This window comes from Sphaeramia orbicularis, chromosome 8 (assembly GCF_902148855.1).
Source record: "Sphaeramia orbicularis chromosome 8, fSphaOr1.1, whole genome shotgun sequence".
Classification (NCBI taxonomy): domain Eukaryota; kingdom Metazoa; phylum Chordata; class Actinopteri; order Kurtiformes; family Apogonidae; genus Sphaeramia; species Sphaeramia orbicularis.
The window spans coordinates 12,254,130-12,278,218 of record NC_043964.1 but is presented as its reverse complement, the minus strand read 5'-3'; the positions used below and the strand labels follow the sequence as shown (position 1 = coordinate 12,278,218).

Genomic DNA, 24,089 nt, shown 5'->3' with positions numbered 1-24,089 from the left:
AAATTTTAAAATCTTCCTATTAGAATTTGAAAATTATATTAAATCTTTAGAATTCATTTATAATAATAATAATAATTTTAAAAAAAAGCTCTAACACTTTGGCTATTTATAAACAATTCTTTAGTAATGACTGAACTCTCTGTTGCATTTATTTATTTATATTTGTCAGATTTGTTATTATTTATTTATTTATTTATTTTCTTTTTTTATACTATTATTTGTATATTATGCTTTGTATCTTTAAATCTATGCATTATTTTCTTAAACTTATATGTTCAAATGCTTTTTACATCTTGTTTGTTTAAATTTTTGCACTGTATACTCAAATGTTGTTAATAAAGTTGAAAAAATAAACTTTTCGCTTTTTTATATTAAATAATAATCTTGATTGGAAACATTAAATGCAACTGTTTTTCAGACTTTTTAAATTTATTTTATTTTATTTTATTTTAATTAATTAATTAATTAATTAATTAATTTATTTATTTATTTATTTATTTATTTATTTTATGGTATGTCCTTTCCAGTGGACAATTTATTATTATTATTATTGTTTTTTTTTTTTAGATAAAGCTGTGAGACTCTTGTCCCCTACAGAGGCCAAAACTAATTTGCTGCGTCTCAAGAGGTTAAAATGTTCTAAATTCCCTCCATTAACGTGTTTCTTCCCACCTAATTCTTGTGACTGTTAGCCTATTTACAATACCAAATTATTATTATTTTTATTCATCTATGTATGTATGTATGTATGTATGTATGTATGTATGTATGTATGTATGTATGTCTCTATCTATCTATCTATCTATCTATCTATCTATCTATCTATCTATCTATCTATCTATCTATCTATCTATCTATCTATCTATCTATCTATCTATCTATCTATCTATCTATCTATCTATCTATCCTCTATCTATCTATCTATCTATCTATCTATCTATCTATCTATCTATCTATCTATCTATCTATCTATCTATCTATCTATCTATTTTATTTTATTTTATTTTATTTTCTATTATTTATTTACTTATTTGGTAGCATTTAAAGTGGGAATTTTGTATTTCTATTTTGTATTTATTTACTTTTTACTTATTCATCTATTTCTGTCTTTCCTGTAATCTGGAGGGGATGTGTGCCAGGGGAGGGGGTTTGTTCTGCATGTTGTTTGTCTGTTTGTTTGACTTTTAGATCAAACAACAGAGCGATGTTCTTTTGTTTTTATTTGTGAAAAACCCCAATAAACAGAATGTTTAAAAAGAAAAAAAAAAAACCAATATTAAATTCTGTCACTTATAACTGAAGAACCAGAAGGTCAGAATTAATTATTGTCATCTCCTTTCAAAGATAATTACCTCTAGCTTCGTTTTTTTTTTTTTTTTTTTTTTTGTTTGGTCTCATGTGAATTTAAAGAGTGTTTTCCCCAAATTAAAGACCCAAAAGACGACTGAAGAGCAAGTGATGAAGAAAAATACATATAAATCTAAATAGATTTTCTTCCCCTGGTGGCCTGAGTTTTGTGTTTTCTTTAGTTAAATACACATTCATACTAAAACTGATACAGAAACACACATGCTGATTAAAAAAGTGAATCCAGCTGCAGGAAATGAAGTCTCTGACACGCAACACAATGAGAAAATACTTGTCATGTCTGCTGTTTTATCACCTCAGCCTTACAGGGCTCTGTAGCGCCCACCAGAGGGCATTTACACGCACAAATATCTTGATTTTTTTTTTTTTTTTTGCAGTGATTTACTCTGCCTATTTCCTGACGCAGCAGGATCTGGATGTGTTCAAGTTATCACAGGAAACATGTACAAAATAAATAACAAACGCATCATGTGAGCCGGGTGATTTGATAAGCCTGACTTTTCCATGAAACCAAATCAGATATCAGTAAAATGATTAAAAACACAGAATCAGAATAGACTCACATTTTTAAATATATTTTGATAGACGCACATATTTAATTTGATTTTAGTTCTTTGAAATTGAGACAAGCTTTCATCATGTGTTATCAAGTCAGTGTTTTGAAGTAAATGAGATTTTTTTCAGTCAACAGGAGTTTTGGGGTGGGTGTATTTTAATTAAAACAGTAAGCATTAAGGAAAAAAGAAATATGCCTTTAACACATGGCAAATCCTCAGCTGTATTTGTAAAAAAAAAAAAAAAAAAAAAAAAAAAAGCATGTTCAGAGAAAAGAAAACTTTAATTATCTTAAACTAGTGAAGAATATATTCACAGGAGAGGAACAGTTACTGTTCTCTAATAATGTCTAAAAGAAAAAGACAAAAGAATTCACATTATGTCAGTGAGAAGTTTAACCCATAAAGACCCAAACATCCAAAACCATCCACTGATATAAAAAGTTTAATAACTGTCGATCCACGAATCCTATCAATACATGTAAATAATTGGTGTAAAATACAGTTTGTCATCTTTTCATGGTCATCACATATGACCCATTTGGATGTTCAGAGGCTCCGTAGTTACCGTGGAAACACCGTCATCTTCTACAACTTTAATACACCAGTAAAACCCGTGGAGTTGGATCAATGACAGTAGATGGACACACTTAATGATATGTTTGCTGAGAAAATCACTTTTTCTTCAGTTTTCTCTGTTTCTAATATAATAACCCTCAACTTTATTCAAAGCTTTAACGAACATCCAGACGGTCAGTAAATTAAATACAGGAAAACACATGATTTACAGTGAAAAAAAGCAAAATAAAGAGGATAATATCATAAGAAATGGTGATAAATAATTTTAAAAAGGTTAAATATAGAAGAAAAATTTATTTTGCTTAATAAAGGTTTAATATAGAGGAAACATTCATTTGGAACTGACACAAAAGTAACACTGGGTCTTTGTGGGTTAATAACTGCTGATCCACTAATCCCATCAATACATGTAAATAATTGGTGTAAAATACAGTTTTTCATCTTTTCATGGTCATCAGATATGACCCATTTGGACGTTCAGAGGCTCCATAGTTACCATGGAAACACCGTCATCTTCTACAACATCGATTCACCAGTAAAACCCATGGAGTTGGATCAGTGACAGTGGATGGACACACTTGTTTTACTTTTGGTTGATGATATGTTTGCTGAGAAAACCACTTTTTCTTCAGTTTTCTCTGTTTCTAATATAATAACCCTCAACTTTATTCAACGCTTTAACGAACATCTACACGGTCAGTAAATTAAATATAGGAAAACATATGATTTACAGTAAAAAAATGCAAAATAAGGAGGATAATATCATAATAGATGGTGATAAATAATTTTAAAAAGGTTAAATATAGAAGAAAAATTTATTTTGCTTAATAAAGGTTTAATATAGAGGAAACATTCATTTGGAACTGACACAAAAGTAACACTGGGTCTTTATGGGTTAATAACTGCTGATCTACTAATCCCATCAATACATGTAAATAATTGGTGTAAAATACAGTTTTTCATCTTTTCATGGTCATCACATATGACCCATTTGGACGTTCAGAGGCTCCATAGTTACCATGGAAACACCGTCATCTTCTACAACATCGATTCACCAGTAAAACCCATGGAGTTGGATCAGTGACAGTGGATGGACACACTTGTTTTACTTTCGGTTGATGATATAGTTGCTGAGAAAATCACTTTTACTTTAGTTTCTGTTTCTGATATAATAACCCTCAACTTTATTCAACGCTTTAACGAACATCTACACGGTCAGTAAATTAAATATAGGAAAACATATGATTTACAGTAAAAAAAAAGCAAAATAAGGAGGATAATATCATAATAGATGGTGATAAATAATTTTAAAAAGGTTAAATATAGAAGAAAAATTTATTTTGGAACTGACACAAAAGTAACACTGGGTCTTTATGGGCTAATAACTGCTGATCTACTAATCCTATCAATACATGTAAATAATTGGTGTAAAATACAGTTTTTCATCTTTTCATGGTCATCACATATGACCCATTTGGACGTTCAGAGGCTCCGTGGTTACCATGGAAACACCGTCATCTTCTACAACATCGATTCACCAGTAAAACCCACGGAGTTGGATCGATGACTGTGGATGGACACACTTGTTTTACTTTCAGTTAATGATATAGTTGCTGAGAAAATCACTTTTTCTTTAGTTTCTGTTTCTGATATAATAACCCTCAACTTTGTTCAATGCTTTAACCAACATCTGCATGAACAGAGAATTAAATATAGGAAAATACATGATTTTCATTGAAAAACACAAAATGCAGAGGGTTATAACATAATAAATGGTCATAATTCTCTTAAAAAAAAGGTGAAATCTAAAGAGACATTTATTTGGGAACTATCACAGAAGTAGCACTGGGTCTTTATTGGTTAAAAAGACGTTTGTCTCATTGTATATACTTCTGACATAATTCAATGCATTGTAGTGTTTCTGATAACTAATATAAAACAAAGGTAAGGATTTAGCAGAAGGATTTTCTACTCCAAGACTCACAGATGATTGGCTGGAATGCCAACAGTGATACTGGTGCACGCTGGCTCTGGACTCCGCCCCCTGGTTATAAATAGACCATAGAATATAGATATGCAGTTGGCTATGTCCAATGATGAGCTGACCTGATCCGATGAAAGGCATCTCTGATCTTTACCCAATCAGCATTTTTTTTTTTTTTTCCCCTCTTCCCTACACACATTATTTGAAGTATTTTAGGTCAAACTGGTATTTGCTCACTCAGCACACAGACCTTAAAGCACGCAGGCACTGAAATAAACATGTTTGTCTTTGTGGTGGAGGTCAAAATGAGAGGAGAATGCCAAGCACACAGGTGGTCAGGATGTGTTGGCATGTCGAGGTCTTTCATCCCATGGATCAGGCTTTTAATGGGGGCCCGTCAGTGGGTAACCATGCGAGGAGTAAAGCGGACAGGAGATGTGTCTTGTAGGTCTAACGGGAGCGCATTGGCATGTGTCACAGGGTAGGGCCGTATGTGGCTCCCCAAGGTTACACCAAGCCAGTGCAGAGCAAATCAGGCGACTTATATTTAGCCTTGCAAATGGCGCTCTATGGATTATGTCTTGGGGCTCTCCGGTTTCGTCTTCAGTGCGTTTTGCTACATGAAGGGGGGCTCTGGAGCGTGAAGAAGCTGCTATTCAGGTAAGAAGCAGGTTCAGGTCTTCTTCTTCTTCTTCTACGCCGACCCTGAAGAGCAGCTCTTTTCCCCTCTGCACCGGGTCTTTTCTGCTCACTTGGCTCCACTCTCTTAAACTAAAAAAAGTATTTGAAGTATTTCCCTGACTCTTCCTCTGGAGGTGGAAAGGCTATTCAGGGCGTCCAGAAGACAGAACTGAAGGTTGAGTCTTCAAATACCAGCACCGGACATTACACACACTGGTTATTATAGTTTTTTTTTTTTTACCAGACTGTTGATATTTGGGATCAAATATGGATGTGCTGGCCTTAGAGGCAAAGAAAGAAACCGGTCCAGAACCTGAGAAGAAATCTGCACCAAGGCCGAAAGCAAAACCTCCGAAAAAGGCCAAAAGGATTGTATACTTTGAGGTTGAGATTGTGGATTTGAAAACCAAGGAGAAACTTCTGCTGCTGGACAAGGTGAGGGTTTCAGATTCACCATAATGGTTTTAGAGGACATGTGCACGCTGAGATCTGTCACAGATATCAGCAGCTCCTGCAGAAAACACATGCCATAGGTTTTATGATCAGCTGCTGCAGTTAGACGCCTACCGCTGCTTTCCTAAATGTGCATGATTTAACCCATAAAGACCCAAACACCCATCACAGACCAGAAGCATCTACTGATCTAAACTATTTAATACCTGTTGAGCCATTAATCCTATCAATACATGTAAATAATTGGTGTAAAATGCAGTTTGTCATCTTTTCATGGTCATCAGATATGACCCATTTGGACGTTCAGAGGCTCCACAGTGAACATGAAAACACCGTCATCTTCTACAACACTGACTGAAAAGTAAAACCCATGGAGTTGGATTAATGACAGTGAATGGAGACACTTGTTTTTTGTTTGATTAATAACATATTTTGTTGAAACAGTCACCCTTTCTTCAGTTTTCTATGTTTCTGATATAATAAAATATAACTTTAATCTGAGCTTTTATGAACATCTACATGAACAGAAAATTATATATAGGAAAACACATGATTTACAATGAAAAATGCAAAATACGGAGGATAATATCATAATAAATGATGATAAATAATTTAATATAGAGGAAAAAATTCATTTTGGAACTGACATAAAAGTCACATGACAGTGTATGGAGACACTTGTTTTAATGTTCAGTTATCGGTATCTTTGCTGAAAATCACTTTTTCTTCAGTTTTCACTGTTTCTGATATAATAAAATATAACTTTAATCTGAGCTTTAGTGAACATCTAGATGAACAGAAGATTAAATATAGATAGATAGATAGATAGATAGATAGATAGATAGATAGATAGATAGATAGATAGATAGATAGATAGATAGATAGAATGACAGAATGATAGATAGAACGATAGAACGATAGATGGAACGATAGATAGAATGATAGAATGATAGATAGAACGATAGAATGATAGAACGATGGATAGAACGATAGATAGAACGATATAACGATATAACGATATAACGATAGATAGATAGATAGATAGATAGATAGATAGATAGATAGATAGATAGATAGATAGATAGAATGATAGAACGATAGAACGATAGATAGAACGATAGAACGATAGAACGATAGATAGATAGATAGATAGATAGATAGAAAGAATGATAGAACGACAGAAGGATAGATAGAACGATAGATAGAACGATAGATAGATAGAACGATAGAACGATAGAACGATAGAACGATAGATAGATAGATAGATAGATAGATAGATAGATAGATAGATAGATAGATAGATAGATAGATAGATAGATAGATAGATAGATAGATAGATAGATAGATAGATAGATAGATAGATAGATACTTTATTCAATTTACAAATACAGGAAAATACATGGTTATACTGGAAAAAAACCCACAAACTACAGAGTATAATCTGATAATAAATGGTGATAAATCAATTAAAAATGAATAAACAGATGGAAAAAATCATTTGGGAACGAGGAAGTAATTAAAGTTTATTTATAAAGTGCTGTACATAAAATGGGTGCAATAAAACAACATGAGAACAATTTTAGAAAATGAATAAAAAGATAAACCCATTAACCAAAAGCTTTCCTACATAAAAATAAAAATAAAAACTACCACAGAAGAAGCCGAGTTAAAGCGTACAGTCTGTTCTAACAGTAACTTGTAGGACACGTGTGTGTGTGTGTGTGTGTGTGTGTGTGTGTGTGTGTGCAGGAGCTGCAGACTCCTCAGTGGGAGCTGGTGCACTTTTACAGATAATCATCTCCTTTGCAGACAGCCCGGTCAACTGCACCCATTATCAGTTCAGTTTTCTGTTGAGCGGGGGTTGGAGTTAGGAGGTGAGAATTCCCTCCTCATCTGTCAGGAATTTTCTGTTCCAGTTACAGTACATGCCTGAGCTGCAGAGAACACACACACACACACACACACACACACTGTAAAAAATGACTGTAGAATTAACACCAAAAAGTTGGAAAATTGCAACATAAAAAAACTGTAAGTGACAATGCAATGCAAAGCTGTTTATTTGAAAAGATTTTGGTGTTAACAATTAAATCAAATATAGCTGTAGTTTTTACAGGAAGAGTATGTGAATAAAACCAGATTTGTGTGTATAAATGATGGATTTCTATTGTTTTTAGAAAATAAAACTGTAAATTGAAATACAATGTGGTGCTGTTTAAATTGCAAGACCATAATGTTGAAATAACGGCCTATTTGCTTTTTTTTTTTTTTTTAATAAAAAAGTTATTAAAAAGTAAGCCTTTAACAATGTAACATTTTAAACGTGTAAATTAATGGGTTGGTAGAGTTGGTAGAGCGGCTCGTCCAATAACCAAAGGGTTGGTGGTTCGAATCCTGGCTCTGACTGTCCATATGTCCAAGTGTCCATGGAAGACACTGAACCTTAAACTGTTCCCAGTTGGACCTGGTGGATTTGGAAAGTGCTTTGGACACCATGAAGGTGCAGAAAATGTGCTAAATAAGTGCAGTCCATTTACCATTTAAATCTATGTGCTTAAAATGTTAAATATACATGTTACTCCATAAATATGTTTACAGTTGGATGTGTTTTTTACAGTATCGTTCTGGAAACCACAGCTGCCAGTTTTTTTTTTCCCGTAAAAACAACAGGATTTTTTTTTTTTTTACAGTGCGCACACACACACACACACACACACACACACACACACACACGATTAGCAGCTTGTGTAAATGTGCAGTGTTGTGTCAAACATAAGGGAACACATTACAGATGAAAATGGGAAAATACAAGTTTAACAAATTCCCTGAGAAGTGGAAACATCTGTGGCAAAGAAACACACCACATCTGTTTTCTGTAAATTTAAAACATTCGAAGACAAAAGTTATGGTAATGTTTTCCTGAGTGGGTTTTTTTTCTTACATTTCGAGTGCAGGTGGAGCCGACTGCCACTATTCTGGACATAAAGGCTTTGTTTCATAAGTCATGTAAGTTTATTTACGGAGTTGGAAAATTAAAATTTATGTAAAAAAAAAAAAAAAAAAAAAATCTGTACAGAAGAATGAACTTCTTTGTGATTTTTGCCAGATCCAAAGTGGTATCCAGCCAGACAGTCCCTGCGTTTGGATCCAAGTACGTTTGCATTCAATACATTTTGAGTTTTTTCTGGATTTGAGGTGAAGTTAGTGTGATGTAAATTATTAGACCATCAGAAATCATCAAAAACAATAGTTATGCAATCCAGTACTAACTCCTGTGTGTGTCATGTGACTAAAACAGACAGAAAAGAAAACATGGAGTGTCTAAAAGCACTGTTTTTGTCAGTACAATGCCATAGATATTGATGTAAGAACTGAAGTGATTTTGGTTATTATCAAGAAAACATGGAAAATGGATAGATATCAGCTCTGAAATTAAACTACTATGAGCTATTTTTTGTTGTTATCATTATATTTGTCCAAACAAATGTACCTTTAGTTGTACCAGGCATTAAAATGAACAAGAAACTGAAGAAAACAAGGGGTGGTCTAATAATTTTTTCCATGACTGTATTTCCATGTGGTCGTGGCTCATGGCTGTTGATGCTTGTGTTTGTCAGAGGCAAAGTGTCTGAGGGATGAAGACGTTCTCCAAACACTTCCTGTGGGAACTACGGCCAGTTTTTACTTCAGTGACCTAGGACCCCAACTCACATGGGGAACTGTGAGTTAACACACACACGACACACAAACAATGAAAAATACACTTTAGTGTTGTAGTAAGAATATATCCCACATGTCTGTCATTAATGTGCAGTATTTTCAGAATGTTTTTCTTCATACACCAGTGGCAGCTGCTTGTCTTTCAGACAGGGGAAGCTCATTGTCGGCTTACATCAAAAAAAGTGTCAAGTTATTTAAACATAAATTCGGTCCTCTGTTCTTTTTTAAGAAAATGGTCAGTGACCTTATCGTACCAAGTAGGCGACTTTTCCAGGGACTTGATAGTTCACTCTGACCTAGCCAACAGTATGATGGATTTAACGATCTACAAAATGATATTAAACTCAAACAAGAAATGATTAAATTATGTAACTGAAATAAGAAAACGCTGAAATTATGTTAAATTGAAACAAGGAAGTACAATGAGTGTGTTTTATTTACAGTGCAAGAAATGAACGAGTAATTTCGTAGTGGTTTCTCTCTCGATTTCACAGCAGAATGTGCGACGGTATTAAACTGAACTGTGTCAGTGAAGGAGGAGATCTCAAACTAGCTGTCAATCAAATGGGATTCAGCCTTTCAACTGATCCTCCAATCAGCATGTGGAAGCTCAGCGTCCAGCCCAGCCAAGCTCCACCCACAGCTCCATTCACCCCCAGAGACGCAGAGCGTCCGGGGGCGGGACAACATGGTGGCATTTATCCAATTACCGTCCAGTTTTGAGGCAATGAAAAAAACTGTTCCACTCAGTCCCATTGAAGTGCATGGACGCTGAGCGTCTACGGACAAATGCACTGAGCAGAGATTGAATGAGAAAACAGCGCAACGGGAATGTATGAGAAGTGAACAACATCGAGTCTGTTGGTTTGCGATAAAGCTGATTCTGAACGAACTCGTCTGTGAGATGAACGTGTTTGTAGTCAATGAAATGTCAACACAATCGTACATATTTAACCATTTAATTTTCATAAGTTTAGGGGAAGCCGGGCCTCCCTTACAGTCTGTGAGAAATCACCACTGCCGTATACAAATGTACAGTATATACAGATTCTCACCTTGACCCGTGGTTCCCCATGGGTTCTAGATCCTGGACTTCATCATTGTCAATACCACAGACATTTTAATTTCCTAACTGACTCAGGGCTGCTACAAACTGATTGCACTTTATGTATTTATCGTATTTTAATTGTACTTCATTGTATTTTTTAAATGGTATTTTAATTCTATTTTGCACTTTAAAGCACTTTGTGACTCTGTCTATGAAAGCTGATCTATTAATAAAATTCACTTACTTACTTACTTACCGAGGGTGGGATGTGAAGGGGGGGGGGGGTTTAAAATCCACATCCTGACCCTTATTGGTAACGTCCTAGCCCCCCAGCACAGATATTTGTTGTGCATTCACATATGCTGTACCGCATTTGTCCAGCAGTCACCGCCAAAGTGTTCACCTCATTCTGGGCATAGCAACATGATTATAAGGCTGTTGTATTCCAAAATTACTAATATCTGCAAATGTATTGGTCCTATCAACTTGCAGTTTTCACTAGTCTGTTCCTTGACCAAAAATGTATAAATATGGCAAACTGCAGCAGTCAGCTCTGTACGGATTTTGTGTGATGCCCAAGACACACACACAAAAACACACACACACACACACACACAGAGTCTACTTCCCTTTTATAACATAGATTTTGAAGTGTAAAAAGTGAAAACCTATATGAACAAAATACACATGGACCCTACTGGAAATGGTATTTGATATTCATGCCTGTTTCTAACATCTAGATCAGGTTTACTTTGATAATTTAATTAATATCTTAGGCATTATCTTCATTTATCTAAAGGAGGTGTGTGTGTGCAATAACACATGACCTTATAAATTATATTAATGGTAACATCCACATTGACGTAGGCGCATATGTCAGATATTACATTTTTGTGTCAATGTGAAAAACTAATTTTCTTAATGTAAGTAATGAAAATCAACCTGCTCTTGGAGTTAGTCATCTGAATATGATTTAACCAAAGAACCCTGCAGCTCATAAATCTCAAAAATGATTATAAATGCATATGCAAAAATCTAGTTTTTCGCCAGACAACTATCCAGGAAAGAATCTTCATTTACAAAGTGTTTACATGATAGATGAGATACTTTAGTGAAAACGTGCAAAATCACTGCTGTGGCCGTTTAACATCCTAGTGTTTCAAATACAAACAGACACGCTCTCTCTCTCACCCCTCATTAACTCTTACATATAAATACCGGTATCAGCCTGTTAGGACAGATAGAGGCGATTTACTGCGCTTCATTTTTCTCTCACCTCCTGCTTGGCCTGTCCTCTGTCCCAGGACATATAATCTCATGGCCCCATTTCTGCATCAGGTGTTTATCCCCCTGACCCCTCACTTGCCTTACACCCCACCTCTTTACTCACCCCGTCCCACTCTGCCTCTTTTCTGCATATATCAAAGTTGTCATTGCAAAATGTATGTATGCTGTTGTTGTATTTTTTTTCTACTGTGGTTGAGGAAAAATTCTATCTGCTCCTGATCAAGCAGATTTTTGGGATTGAAAAACAACATCTGCACACTGCTGTCAGCATGTTGAAGAGCTACAGTTAGTCCAACACACTATGGAGAGACATTTGTTTCTTCATTCATCAATGAAATACAATAGATTTGGAACCAAAAAAGAGATTTGAGAGCAAAAGGCAGTAAGTGCCAATAAAAAAAAAGATAGTTTTGCTTATAAATTAGTCCTCTTTGCTTGCAAGTTAAATGTTCAGGTTAAAGAAGGAGCTGAAACAAACTGGAAAAGTGTAGAATGTGTTTACAGTGTGTTTACAGGCTTTAGTTCTCAGAGTGACAGTTTGGCCTCAATAACTTGTTTTTAATCAAAGTGTAAAATAAATATCACTAAAGACATTAAAGTTTGCACTTTAATGTTCTGAGATGTGCAGTGGAAACGGGCTCATTGCAACCACTGATATTTGTTACAAACATTTGCTCGTTGTTAAAAAAAACTAACTTTATTGTCATAGTTGTAAGATAACTGCGCTTTTCCTATTTTTATCTGGAAAAAAATTTTTCTCAGGGAGCAGTCTTGTTGAGTTCATTTGTATTATTCTAGCAAAAATCTAAGCTATTTTTAATTTGAACAAAAAATTATTCATATAGAATAGAATAGAATAGAATAGAATAGTCGTTATTGTCATTGTAACATGAAACATGTACAACGAAATTAAAAAGTGTCCACCAGTCAGTGCATAATAAAAACAACTACAACAACACAGATACAAACATCACAATAGTAAATAAATAATTATAAAAATAAAAACAAACAAACTCACACAGCCATTCATTCAATCATTACACGATCTCCATTACTGTACATATGTGTGATGTTACAGATTGCTGTTTATGGCATTGAGGGTGGTTATTGCTGTTGGGTAAAAACTGTTTTTGAGTCTGTTTTCTGTTATTCACAGAAAATCAAAAAGTATTGTTACGATATTGATGTTTCTTTCATTAAAAGTTATAATTGTATCACTGTTACAGTGTTGTTGAGGGGGGCCTGGAGATTTTTCATCCTCCAAAGGGGGGGGTCTGACAGAAAAAGACTGAGAACCACTGGTCTAAACTGACAAAGTACCGGTCTAACTATGTGAATATATTATTTCCTGTCCTATAAAAGTTCAAATCATCTAAAGGTGTGCAAACTTACAGCTACAAAATGTGAAACACAGACTAAAACTTACCCAACTCACAGATTTATGGATCGACACTTAAATCTTCAGGTGAAAGAAGGAACTGAAACAAACTAGAAAAGTGTAGAATCTGTTTACAGCACATGTGTCAAACATGAGGCCCGGGGGCCAAAACCGGCCCGCCAAAGGTTCCAATCCGGTCCACAGGATGAATATGGAAAGTGCAAGTTACGCCATCAATCTCAAAAATAATATCATAATGACTTATAAATAATGACAACACTAATTTTTTTCTCTTTGATTTAGTGCAAAAAACATTAAACTTTGAAAATGTTTACATTTACAAACTATCCTTTAACAATAAAATGTAAATAACCTGAACAAATATGAACAACCTGAAAAGTCTAAAGAAAATTAAGTGTGATTTTAACAATATTCAATCTGATACTAAGTGTTTTGTGCCTTTGTAGATCTGACCCATAATGCACATGGAGAAATAAGTCGAGGCATAATATTGATAAAATTGTACTTTTATTTCTTAACAAATTTCATTGTTTCAGGTTATTTACATCCTTTTTGTTTGAATAGTTTATAAATGTAAATATTGGCATAATTGAATGGTATTTTTTGCACTAAAACAATTTGGAGTTGTCCTTATTTATTGGCAATCGTCCTTTTTTTTTTTTTTTTTTCCTGGTCCGGCCCACTGCAGATTAAATTGGGCTGAATGTGGCCCCCGGAAGAAAATGAGTTTGACACCCCTGGTTTACAGTGTCGCTGGCTTTAGTTCTCAGAGTGATGGTTTGGCCTCAGTAACTTGTTTTTAATTAATTTTTTTTTTTTTTAAATTTAACCTTTATTTTCGGGTACTCCGGCTTCCTCCCACCACCCAAAGACATGCACTGATAGGTTAATTGGTTAATCTAAATTGCCCATAGGTGTGAATGTGAGAGTGATTGTTTGTCTCTATATGTTCAGCCCTGTGATGAACTGGCGACTCGTCCAGGGTGTACCCCGCCTTCGCCCCATGTAGCTGGGATAGGCTCCAAGCGACCCCCGTGACCCTGGTGAGGATAAAGCGGGTTCAGAAAATGAATGAATGAATGAATGAATGAACCTTTATGTAACCAGGAAGTCCCTTGAGATGAAATCTCTTTTTCGAGGGAGACCTCAAGACCTTAATCAAAGTGTAAAATAAATATCAGTAAAGACCGAACAGAGACGTCTGTCCTTACCCGCCCTGACCCCCCCCCAGTGCCCTGGCAGTCTTTGTACTGGACAGTGGGGGTGCAGGCGTGCCAGTTGCCACCCAGAGCTCCTCAGTAGCTGTGGGTCTGCTGTGGTGCCAGGGCTGGAGCTGCTGATTCACAGATCAGTTTCACCGTCAGCTGTGCCGCTCCACTTGATCGTATCATTTGTGGTAAAGCTGGTATTACAAGTGGTCTTAGTGTCTAATTTACTCCATGGCCACATCATACACTATCATAGCTACACTGAATCATTGTCAGTCAAACACAGAAGTAAATGTGGAGTCTGTGCTTTGAAATAGATTTGACAAGAAAAGGTGTTAGAAACCCAGAGACGTGGGGTCAGTTCAGTTTTCCTTCTTCAGCAGAGGATCTAAACTGACAAAGTACCGGTCTAACTATGGGAATATATCCTGTGCTATAGAAGTTCAAATCATCTAAAGGTGGTAGCTGTTTTATTATAATGATAATAATAATAATAATACTGTATCAGTTTTATATAGCGCTTGTCTAAGAACTCAAAGACGCTTTACAATAAACAACAAAGGGACGAACACACATCAAACGGGTAAACAGATACGGACGTAATACTAACTGGCAATCAAAGAACAAATACAGAGACAAATACAGACAGAAGAAAACACACAGAGAAGGTAGATGAGAGTGGATGAGGTGGAACAGGCAGTCAGTTTTCGAATGATGATCTGGAGAGGTGAGATTTGAGTTGGCTTTTGAGTGAGGTGAGTGTGTCAGAGTTCCAGATGTGAAGGGGGTAGGGAGTTCCAGAGGGTTGGGGCAGCGATGGCAAAAGCTCTGTTTATTATTTATTTATTTACTTACTTACTTACTTATTTATTATTATTATTATTATTATTATTATTATTATTATTATTATTATTATTATTATTATTATTATTATTTATTTATTTATTTATTTATTTTTAATATCTTTTTATTTCACAAAAGAAAATCATCCAGATACAGTACAAACATAGTGATACTGGGTCTTACATTTTGCAGTTCTCCTTTGTGCACTCTTCCCACCCCCCCACCCCTAAAGGAATAAACCAACTAAACACAGTCAAAAGTAACAGGCCAAAAACATAAAGGTCTAAATAAAAAAAAAAAAAAAAAAAAAAAATACAAATAATAATAATAATAATAACAAGTGTTCAGAGAACGCAAACCTCCGCCAAGCACCTTGGACGGTGTACATGTGTGGATCGACTGTTTCTTTTTAAATTAAACAGTTTCCAGGTTGTTCCATTCAGCAGAAAAAGTTGAAGCTTGGTACCAGTCATGTGTATGTCAAATTATATTCAATTCCAATCAATATTTGTTGAGTTATAATGAAAAATGTGTGGTAAATGGGATTTTCAATGTTAAATGTAAATGTCCACAGAGTCCACATTCCACAGTGGATGTGGACAATTTTGTGCCAGATACAAGATATTGTTCTAAGCTACAGGTGGATCAAATTGGAGGCTAATCGGAGTCAGTTTGAATTTTTTATGAATTTTTGAAAATTGCTCAATGATTAGAGATAGGAAAATTTGAGATTTTGTGACCTCGCTATGACCTTGAACTTTGTCCTACTTGGCCCAAAATTTAATGGGTTGGTCCCGGGGCCTAGGCCTATCTGTGGGGACAATTTGGTAAAAATGGTTGGAACAGTTTTCTTGTAAAGTTGCTAACAAACAAACAAACACGTAAACAAACAAACACACACAAAACAAAGTGATCACAATACCTCCTGGCAGAGGTAATAATAATAATAATAATAATAATAATAATAATAATAATAATAATAATGAGGGTAGCACCATAAATATAGTGATGCCTGCTGTAACATAAATAGCAGTAGTAGGGCAGTATTCATGGCATACAAACTCAAACTTTCTCCATACCGGAGAGTAAAGGCAACCAACATTCATTAAAGAGATGGCCACCATTATATTTATCCAAAGTCAGTTTTTCTAAAGGTAAAAAAGAAGACAGCTGATCATGGAAAATCTTAAAAGATGGAGGGGAATCATTCTTCCAAAATAAAAGTATGCATTTCTTTGTGAAGTAAGTATTCTTCTTCTTCTTATTATTATTAATTCTTAGTCTTTTGTGTGCTGCCTTCAGGTGTTCCTGACAGAGTGTGCTGGTCCACTGCTCATCTACCTGATGTTCTACTTCCGTCTTCCCTTCATCTACCATCGGAAATATGACTTTACCACCAGCAAGCTGTGGGTTGTGCAGTGAGTATCTGCGTTACGTATGTTGCTATGTTGTCGAGGGATCTGTTGCTGTGTTTCACACAATCTCAGGCTTTGCACAGATGCCCGCTCAACATGACAAACAGTTGTGAAGCATATTGCTAATTTGACACTGAGTTAGGGCCAAGTGTAATGGACTGTAGGCGATGTATTAATCATGGCTAAGACGTACACTGTAAAAAAAATCCTGTTGTTTTTATGGAAAAAAACTCACAGGTGTGGTTACCAGAACAACACTAAAAGACATATCCAACTGTAAACATATTTAAGGAGTAACATGTAGATTTAACAGTTTAAACATGTAGATTTAACATTTTAAACATGTAGATTTAACAGTTTAAACATGTAGATTTAACATTTTAAACATGTAGATTTAACAGTTTAAACATGTAGATTTAACAGTTTAAACATGTAGATTTAACAGTTTAAACATGTAGATTTAACACTGGATTTAGCACATTTAGCACATTTTCTACACCTTCATGGTGTCCAAATCCACCAGGTCCAACTGGGACCAGTTTAAGGTTCAGTGTCTTCCATGGACACTTTGACAGTCAGAACCAGGATTTGAACCACCAACCATTTAGTTATTGGATGAGCCGCTCTACCAACTCTACCAACCCATTGATTTACAAATTTAAAATGTTAAATTGTTAAATGTTTACTTTTTTAAAAATAACTTTTTTATAAAAAAAAAAAAAAAAAGGCAAATAGGCCATTATTTCAACATTATGGTCTTGCAATTTAAATGGCACTGCATTGTTTTTCAGTTTACAGTTTCATTTTCTAAAAACAATAAAAATACATCATTTCTACACACAAATCTGGTTTTGTTCACACCAGTGGCGGCTGCTCGTCTATCAGACAGGGGAAGCTCATTGTCGGCTTACATAAAAAAAAAAAGTCAAGTTACTTAAACATAAATTCGTCCCTCCGTTCCTTTTTAAGAAAATGGTCAGTGACCTTATCATACCAAGTAAACAAGAAAACATTGAAATTCTGTTAGATTGAAACAAGGAAGTACAATGAGTGTGTTTTATTTACAGGGCAAGAAATGAACGAGTATTTTCGTAGTGGTTTCTCTCTCCATTTCACAGCAGAATGTGCGACGGTATTAAACTGAACTGTGTCAGTGAAGGAGGAGATCTGAAAATAGCTGTCAATCAAACGGGATTCAGCCTTTCGACTGATCCTCCAATCAGCACATGGAAGCTCAGTGTCCAGCCCGGCCGAACTCCGCCCACAGCTCCATTCACCCCCAGAGATGCCGAGCGTCCGGGGGCGGGACAAAATCGTAGTATTTATCCAATTACCGTCCAGTTTTGAGGCAATGAAAAAAACTGTTCCACTCAGTCCCATTGAAGTGCATGGACGCTGAGCGTCTACGGACAAATGCACTGACTGAATGAGAAAACAGCGCAACGGGAATGTATGAGAAGTGAACAACATCGAGTCTGATGATTTGTGATAAAGCTGATTCTGAACGAACTCGTCTGTGAGATGAACGTGTTCTAACACATTTGTAGTCAATGAAATGTCAACACAACCGAACATATTTAACCATTTAATTTAAGTAATTTTAGGGGTAGCTGAGCTTCCCTTATAGTCTATGAGAAATCACCTCTGGTTCACATACTCTTCCTGTTAAAACTACAGCTACATTTGATTTAATCGTTAACACTAAAATCTTTTCAAATAAACAACTTTGCATTGTATTGTCACTTACAGTTTTTTATGTTGCAATTTTCCAACTTTTTGGTGTTAATTCTACAGTCATTTTTTACAGTGTGTGTGTGTGTGTGTGTTGCAGCCTGGCCTGCATGTGTCACTCCTTCCACTATATCAAAAGGATCTTGGAGACACTGTTCGTCCATCGTATCTCCCATGGGACCATGCCTCTCAGAAACATATTTAAAGTGAGCGAGCTTTGACTCTTGGTGTATGATAGACGACACCTTATTATTTTCTGCTGTTTTTTATTTTCCCAGTCATCTAAACCAAATCTATATGGAGCTCTATCCTGACACTTGGACTTATTCTGGTCTCACCTTCTATTCCAGAACTGTGGCTATTACTGGTGCACGGCAGCTTGGATGGCCTACTACATTAACCACCCGCTGTACACCCCACCCTGTAAGTGCGACTCACATCAGCTGTTTTTACTCAAAGCTGGATTCTGACTCACTTCATTTTTCTGTTGCACAGATTACGGGCAGCAGCAAGTGAATACAGCATTTTACATTTTCTTGGTGAGTGTAAATTCAAACCAGGGTTGTGTAATATATCAAATGTACTCCATTTATCACCTGTTCTACGCTGGAAATGACTGTCATACAGATATTCTGAAGGTGGTAATTGAACTCTTATAAGAGAGATGTGTGAAACAACTTAATAATCAACAGGATAAAAATCTAATTTTAAAAATTAAAATTAAAAATTAAAAAATTAAAAAGTTAAAAAAGGGACAGATATCACATAAAAGCAAGTCTATAAAAATGTGTTGAACATGTTTTTGTTGAACTGATTGAAGTTTTGAAAAGGGTGTGCTGGCCCTGGAGGAACATTCACAGCATCTACTGTGCACTTACTGTCCAGCCCTAAATAACTCTGACTGAAAATATGTTTTCCAGAGTTTCAATCAAACAACCCAATGGCATTCAGACGTTTTCATTCAGATTTCTTTCCACAGTTCTGTCAGCTGGGGAATTTTTCCATCCATGTTGCGCTTCGTAACCTCAAACCTCCAGGTAAAGTTTGACGGGGTGGGATTAAGTAAGTTTTTCTTCTTCCCACTCCTTTTTGAGTGTACATGAAGGATTTGGGAATTTTGGAATTTGCATGTTTTTCTTAAATACTCGAAATAAACAAATAAATGAATGAATGTATTTTTAATTATTGATGTTTCTGATCAAACAGGACTTTGCATCCCCAGCAGTGCAGTGTCTAACTTATATTTTTCCATCATCGCAGGTTCAAAAGTGAAGAAGATTCCTTATCCGACAAAGAATCCTTTCACATGGATTTTTTTCTTGGTTTCTTGTCCGAACTATACCTATGAGGTAAGAAAATACAACTCACTTCCCCATTCATGCATGTATGATTTAACACTTTAAAAGATTTTAAAGAAATTCAGATTTAGAGGGGGGGTTTGAGCTCTGTTAGCAGAAAAAAAGAGAGAATCAGAACTTGGTTGTAAGAAAGTAAAAACTAGCTTTATTAAGGTGTGAAAATAAAGGATTTTTTTGTTCAAGTAACAAATGACTTACGCAATGTGTTTATTAATTTGATTTCAGCAACTATTTATATGAATACACTGTGCAAATATATATATATATATATTTTTTTTTTTTTTTGCATTTCTTGGATGTTCAACTAAAATCATAATGTTAATCAGGTATAAAAGTTTTAAGTTTTGTGTGAATTTGCTGAAAAGAAAAGCACAATTTGTTAAACTCATCCAAAGTTTCTTATTCTTTTTTCCTTTTTGTTTTTTTTTACTTTCTTTTTCTTATTTGACTACAAACATGGTCAAACATACATAACACAAACAGCAGGATCAGGGAGTCACAACTTCCATAGGAAAAATAATAAATGAATACTAGGGATGTCCGATATTGGCTTTTTTGCCAAAAACCAAAATGCTGATATTGTCCAACGCTTAATTTCCGATTCCGATATCTACCGATACCACTGCCAATATATGTGGGATATTAAACTAATTTTAGGTAACATCACATATCTCCTGTCATGGAATTAACACATCATGCTTAATTTTATTGTGATGCCCCATTGGATGCATTCTCAAATGCAACAAGGCTTTCAAAATGTAAACACTGTCTGTGCAAAGAATACATACTTCAACTTCAACTTCAACAACTAGCATCAGAGTCTAATGCTAGTTATTACCTCATATAATATACAAAAAACAACTCCTTTTGTCTAACAAATAACTGATTTACACTGAAACACGTTACTGCAGATCAGGTTTATCAAGAACAGCAAAGTTATAGTAATGGTATGAATTGCAGTGTATTATGGGATGTTGCATAAGTGTCCACTGTGTTGGCTCATATGGAACTAAAACAACAAAACCTATGAATATACAAGAGAGCAACCGGAGAAGAACTGTCCACTGGAGTGACCACAATGCATGAAAGGGTTAACGATAATATCCTTGGCGTCCAGCTGAGTGGACATTTTTGTAACTCCATGAAAAATAGGTTCGTAAAAAAATTTCAATCGCATTGTTTTTTTTTATGCCTAAAGAGCAGGGGTGTCAAACTCATTTCAATTCAGGGGCCACATACAGCCTAATATTTTATGAAGTGGGCCGGACCGGAAAAATAATATGAATAATAGGATAACAACTTATGAATAATGTCAACTCCAAAGTTTTTTCTATGTTTTTGAGTGAAAAAAGTCAAATTCCATTATGAAAATGTTTACATCTACAAACAGTACTTCAACATAACATGATCAAATATGAACAACCTGCAAATTCTTTTAAAAAAATAAGCGCAATTTTCACAATGTTATGCCTTACTTTATAATTTATACATGTGCATTATAATTTACAGATCACAATGGATCTAGTAATAGGCAGAATATTGGTAAAATTAGAGTACTGTTAAGACATTTCAGGTTGTTTCCATTTTTTGGAAAAGGCTAGTCTGTAAATGTAAACATTTTTGTGTAATTTTAACTTTTTTCAAACTGAAACAGAAAAATTTGCAGTTTTCTTCATTTATAGGTTATTATGATAGTATTTTACTGGTCTGACCCATTTTAGATTGAATTCACCTAAAATTATTGTAGTATCCTTGATTTTTAGTATCTTCAGTGTAATTTTAGTATAACTTTTGCTTTTCACAAATTCATTTCAGGGGCTGGATTGGACCCTCTGGCGGGCCGGTTTTGGCCCCCGGGCCACATGTTTGACACCTGTGCTAGAGAGGAATAAAAACACTCATATCTTGACTGAGGTTCTCATCATTCATGCATGAAAGGGTTCGTTTCTGCTCAGCCCTAAACTAACCTTTATTCCATCCATACTAATGCTGCCCTCTGCTGGTCACATGTGTCCTAAACCTCAGCTCACAGTGGGTTTTTGTGTGTGTGTTTGTGTGTTTTAAACTTGTTGGTCACAGCTGGGCGCCTGGATCGGCTTCACAGTGATGACTCAATGTGTGCCAGTGGCTTTTTTCACCGTGGTGGCCTTCGTTCAGATGGCTGTGTGGGCCCGAGGCAAACACCGCGGATACTTAAAGGAGTTCAGAGATTATCCTACGCTGCGCTCCTCCATACTCCCCTTCATCTTGTAGAGCCTGGCAGAGAAACTCCACTACTGTCAGCCACATCCAGGTCCTTTACACACACCTCCACTCTGAGGTAAACAACCACGGCTGGATTTCCACCATACCAAGCCTCTTTGTGTGGTTAAAAGTGATCCTGAGTGTCGACCTGGAGAAAAGGGGACTGTCACAGGCAGAGGAAGCCTTCAGAGTCTTAATTTATGTTGTGAGAAAGAGCAAAAGGATGAAAAATATAGGATGTCCTTTTTATTTTGCTACTTTAAGCTGTAAAATGTTTGACGGAGAGTGCTGTTTGTGTAGTTTTTCCTTCACTTTTACCAGTAAACGCTCAGTAAACCCCATTAGTTGTGGATTACAAAATGTATGCTGTTCTTGTTTTTCTTCTACTGTGGGTGAGGAAAAATTCTATCTGCTCCTGATCAAGCAGATTTTTGGCGTTGGAAAACAACATCTGCACACTGCTGTCAGCATGGTGAAGAGCTATTATTTGTCCAACGAACTATGGAGAGATGTTTGTTTCTTTATGCATCAATCAAATAGAATAGATTTGCAACCAAAAACAAAAAAACAAAAAAAGATTTGAGAGCAAAAGGCAGTAAGTGGCAATAAAAAACAAACAAAAAAAAAGATTTGCTTAGAAATCATTCTCTTTGCTTGAAAGTTAAAAACATTTACTGCAGTGTTTTTCAACCTTGGGGTCAGGACCCTGTGGTGACCCAGAGGTGCAACAGCCCACAAAATTATCCACTAAAAAAAAAAAAAAGACAACAACTCAAAAAATGATCCACTTTAAGAAAAAAAAAGAACAGCCCAAAAAATTATACACTATAAGAAAAAAAGACAACAGTCCAAAAAATTATCCACTGTAAGAAAAAAAAGGGAACAGACCAAAAAATGATCCACTATAAGAAAAAAAAAGAGAACAGCCCAAAAAATTATACACTATAAGAAAAAAAGAGAACAGCCCAAAAAATTATACACTATAAGAAAAAAAGAGAACAGCCCAAAAAATTATACACTATAAGAAAAAAAAGAGAACAGCCCAAAAAATTATACACTATAAGACAAAAAAAGATAACAGCCCAAAAACTTATCCACCATAAGAAAAAAAATAGGACCGACGGCCCTGTAGCTTACCGGCCAAATAAAAAGCTTTGGGAAATGTATCCAGATGCCATTTATTATCACCCAGTTCTGTGTATTTATTCTATTACAGAAATAGCCCATGTTTTGGTCATATTCCAATCAGATCTGTAAAAAATTCCAATTCCAACTTGATATTGATACTTACTGATTCAATCCACTTCCTATCTCTTATAATGGGAACATTTTTCAAAGTCGCACCAAATCCAGAATCAGATCTGGATCAAAATAATTTCAAAACCTTGTGTTGACATCATCATACAGAAGCTGTATACCAAGTTTGAAGTCAATCAGAATGGGAATTTCGGAGAAAAAGACGATTGAAATGTTTTCCCCATAAGAGCCCATGTTAAATTTTCCGTAATTTCCCGGATCCAGAAGAAGATCCTGATCAGCATGTGGACATTATGTTTTGGTCATCTCCCCATCAGGGCTGGACTGTAGAAATTTACACTGGATATCATTAATATTTACTGAGTTATTGCATTGATCCACTTCCTATCTCTTATAAAGGGGAAATTTTTCAAAGTCACACCAAATCCAGAATCAGATCTAAATAATTTCACTAATTTTTGTTGACATCATCATAAAGAAGCTGTATACCAAGTTTGAAGTCAATTGGAATTGTAGTTTCGGAGAAGAAGACGATTGAAAGTTTTGTAACGGACGACAGACGACGACGGACATCGCATGACGACAATATCTTACGGCCTATCGGCCGGTAAGCTAAAAACAAATTAATTGTAGCAAAAAAAAATCATTTTGAAAGTCAGGGGTCACCAGAAATTTGTGGCGTTAAAAGGTTGGGAACCACTGATTTACTGTCTTTTGCTCTCAAATCTCTTTTTTGGTTTTAAAGCTATTGTTTGATTAATGAATAAAGAAACAAATGTCTCTCCATAACGAACAGGAACATTTCATACATATTTAAAAAAAGTGCAACAGTAAGTTTCAATTAAACTGTACATTTATGTGCATTTTCATCCTTGTGTAGTTTTGTCTGTTTTAGTCTGCAAATTTGTGCAGCTACAAAAATAAAATACAGACGAAAACTTACCAAACTCAGATGTATGG

The 24,089-nt window shown here is 35.3% G+C and overlaps 1 protein-coding gene across 1 annotated transcript; it reads left to right on the top strand.

The window, feature by feature from the left end:
* Positions 1-4,892: 4,892 nt before the first annotated feature.
* Positions 4,893-22,585, top strand: tecra (trans-2,3-enoyl-CoA reductase a). The gene is made up of 11 exons (XM_030141746.1): positions 4,893-5,601; positions 8,574-8,625; positions 8,726-8,770; positions 9,237-9,340; positions 16,427-16,542; positions 18,371-18,476; positions 18,621-18,693; positions 18,766-18,809; positions 19,250-19,307; positions 19,531-19,619; positions 21,708-22,585. Exons 1-11 carry the CDS (start codon positions 5,434-5,436, stop codon positions 21,879-21,881), a joined length of 1,029 nt encoding a protein of 342 aa, XP_029997606.1. The 5' UTR covers positions 4,893-5,433; the 3' UTR covers positions 21,882-22,585.
* Positions 22,586-24,089: the final 1,504 nt, after the last annotated feature.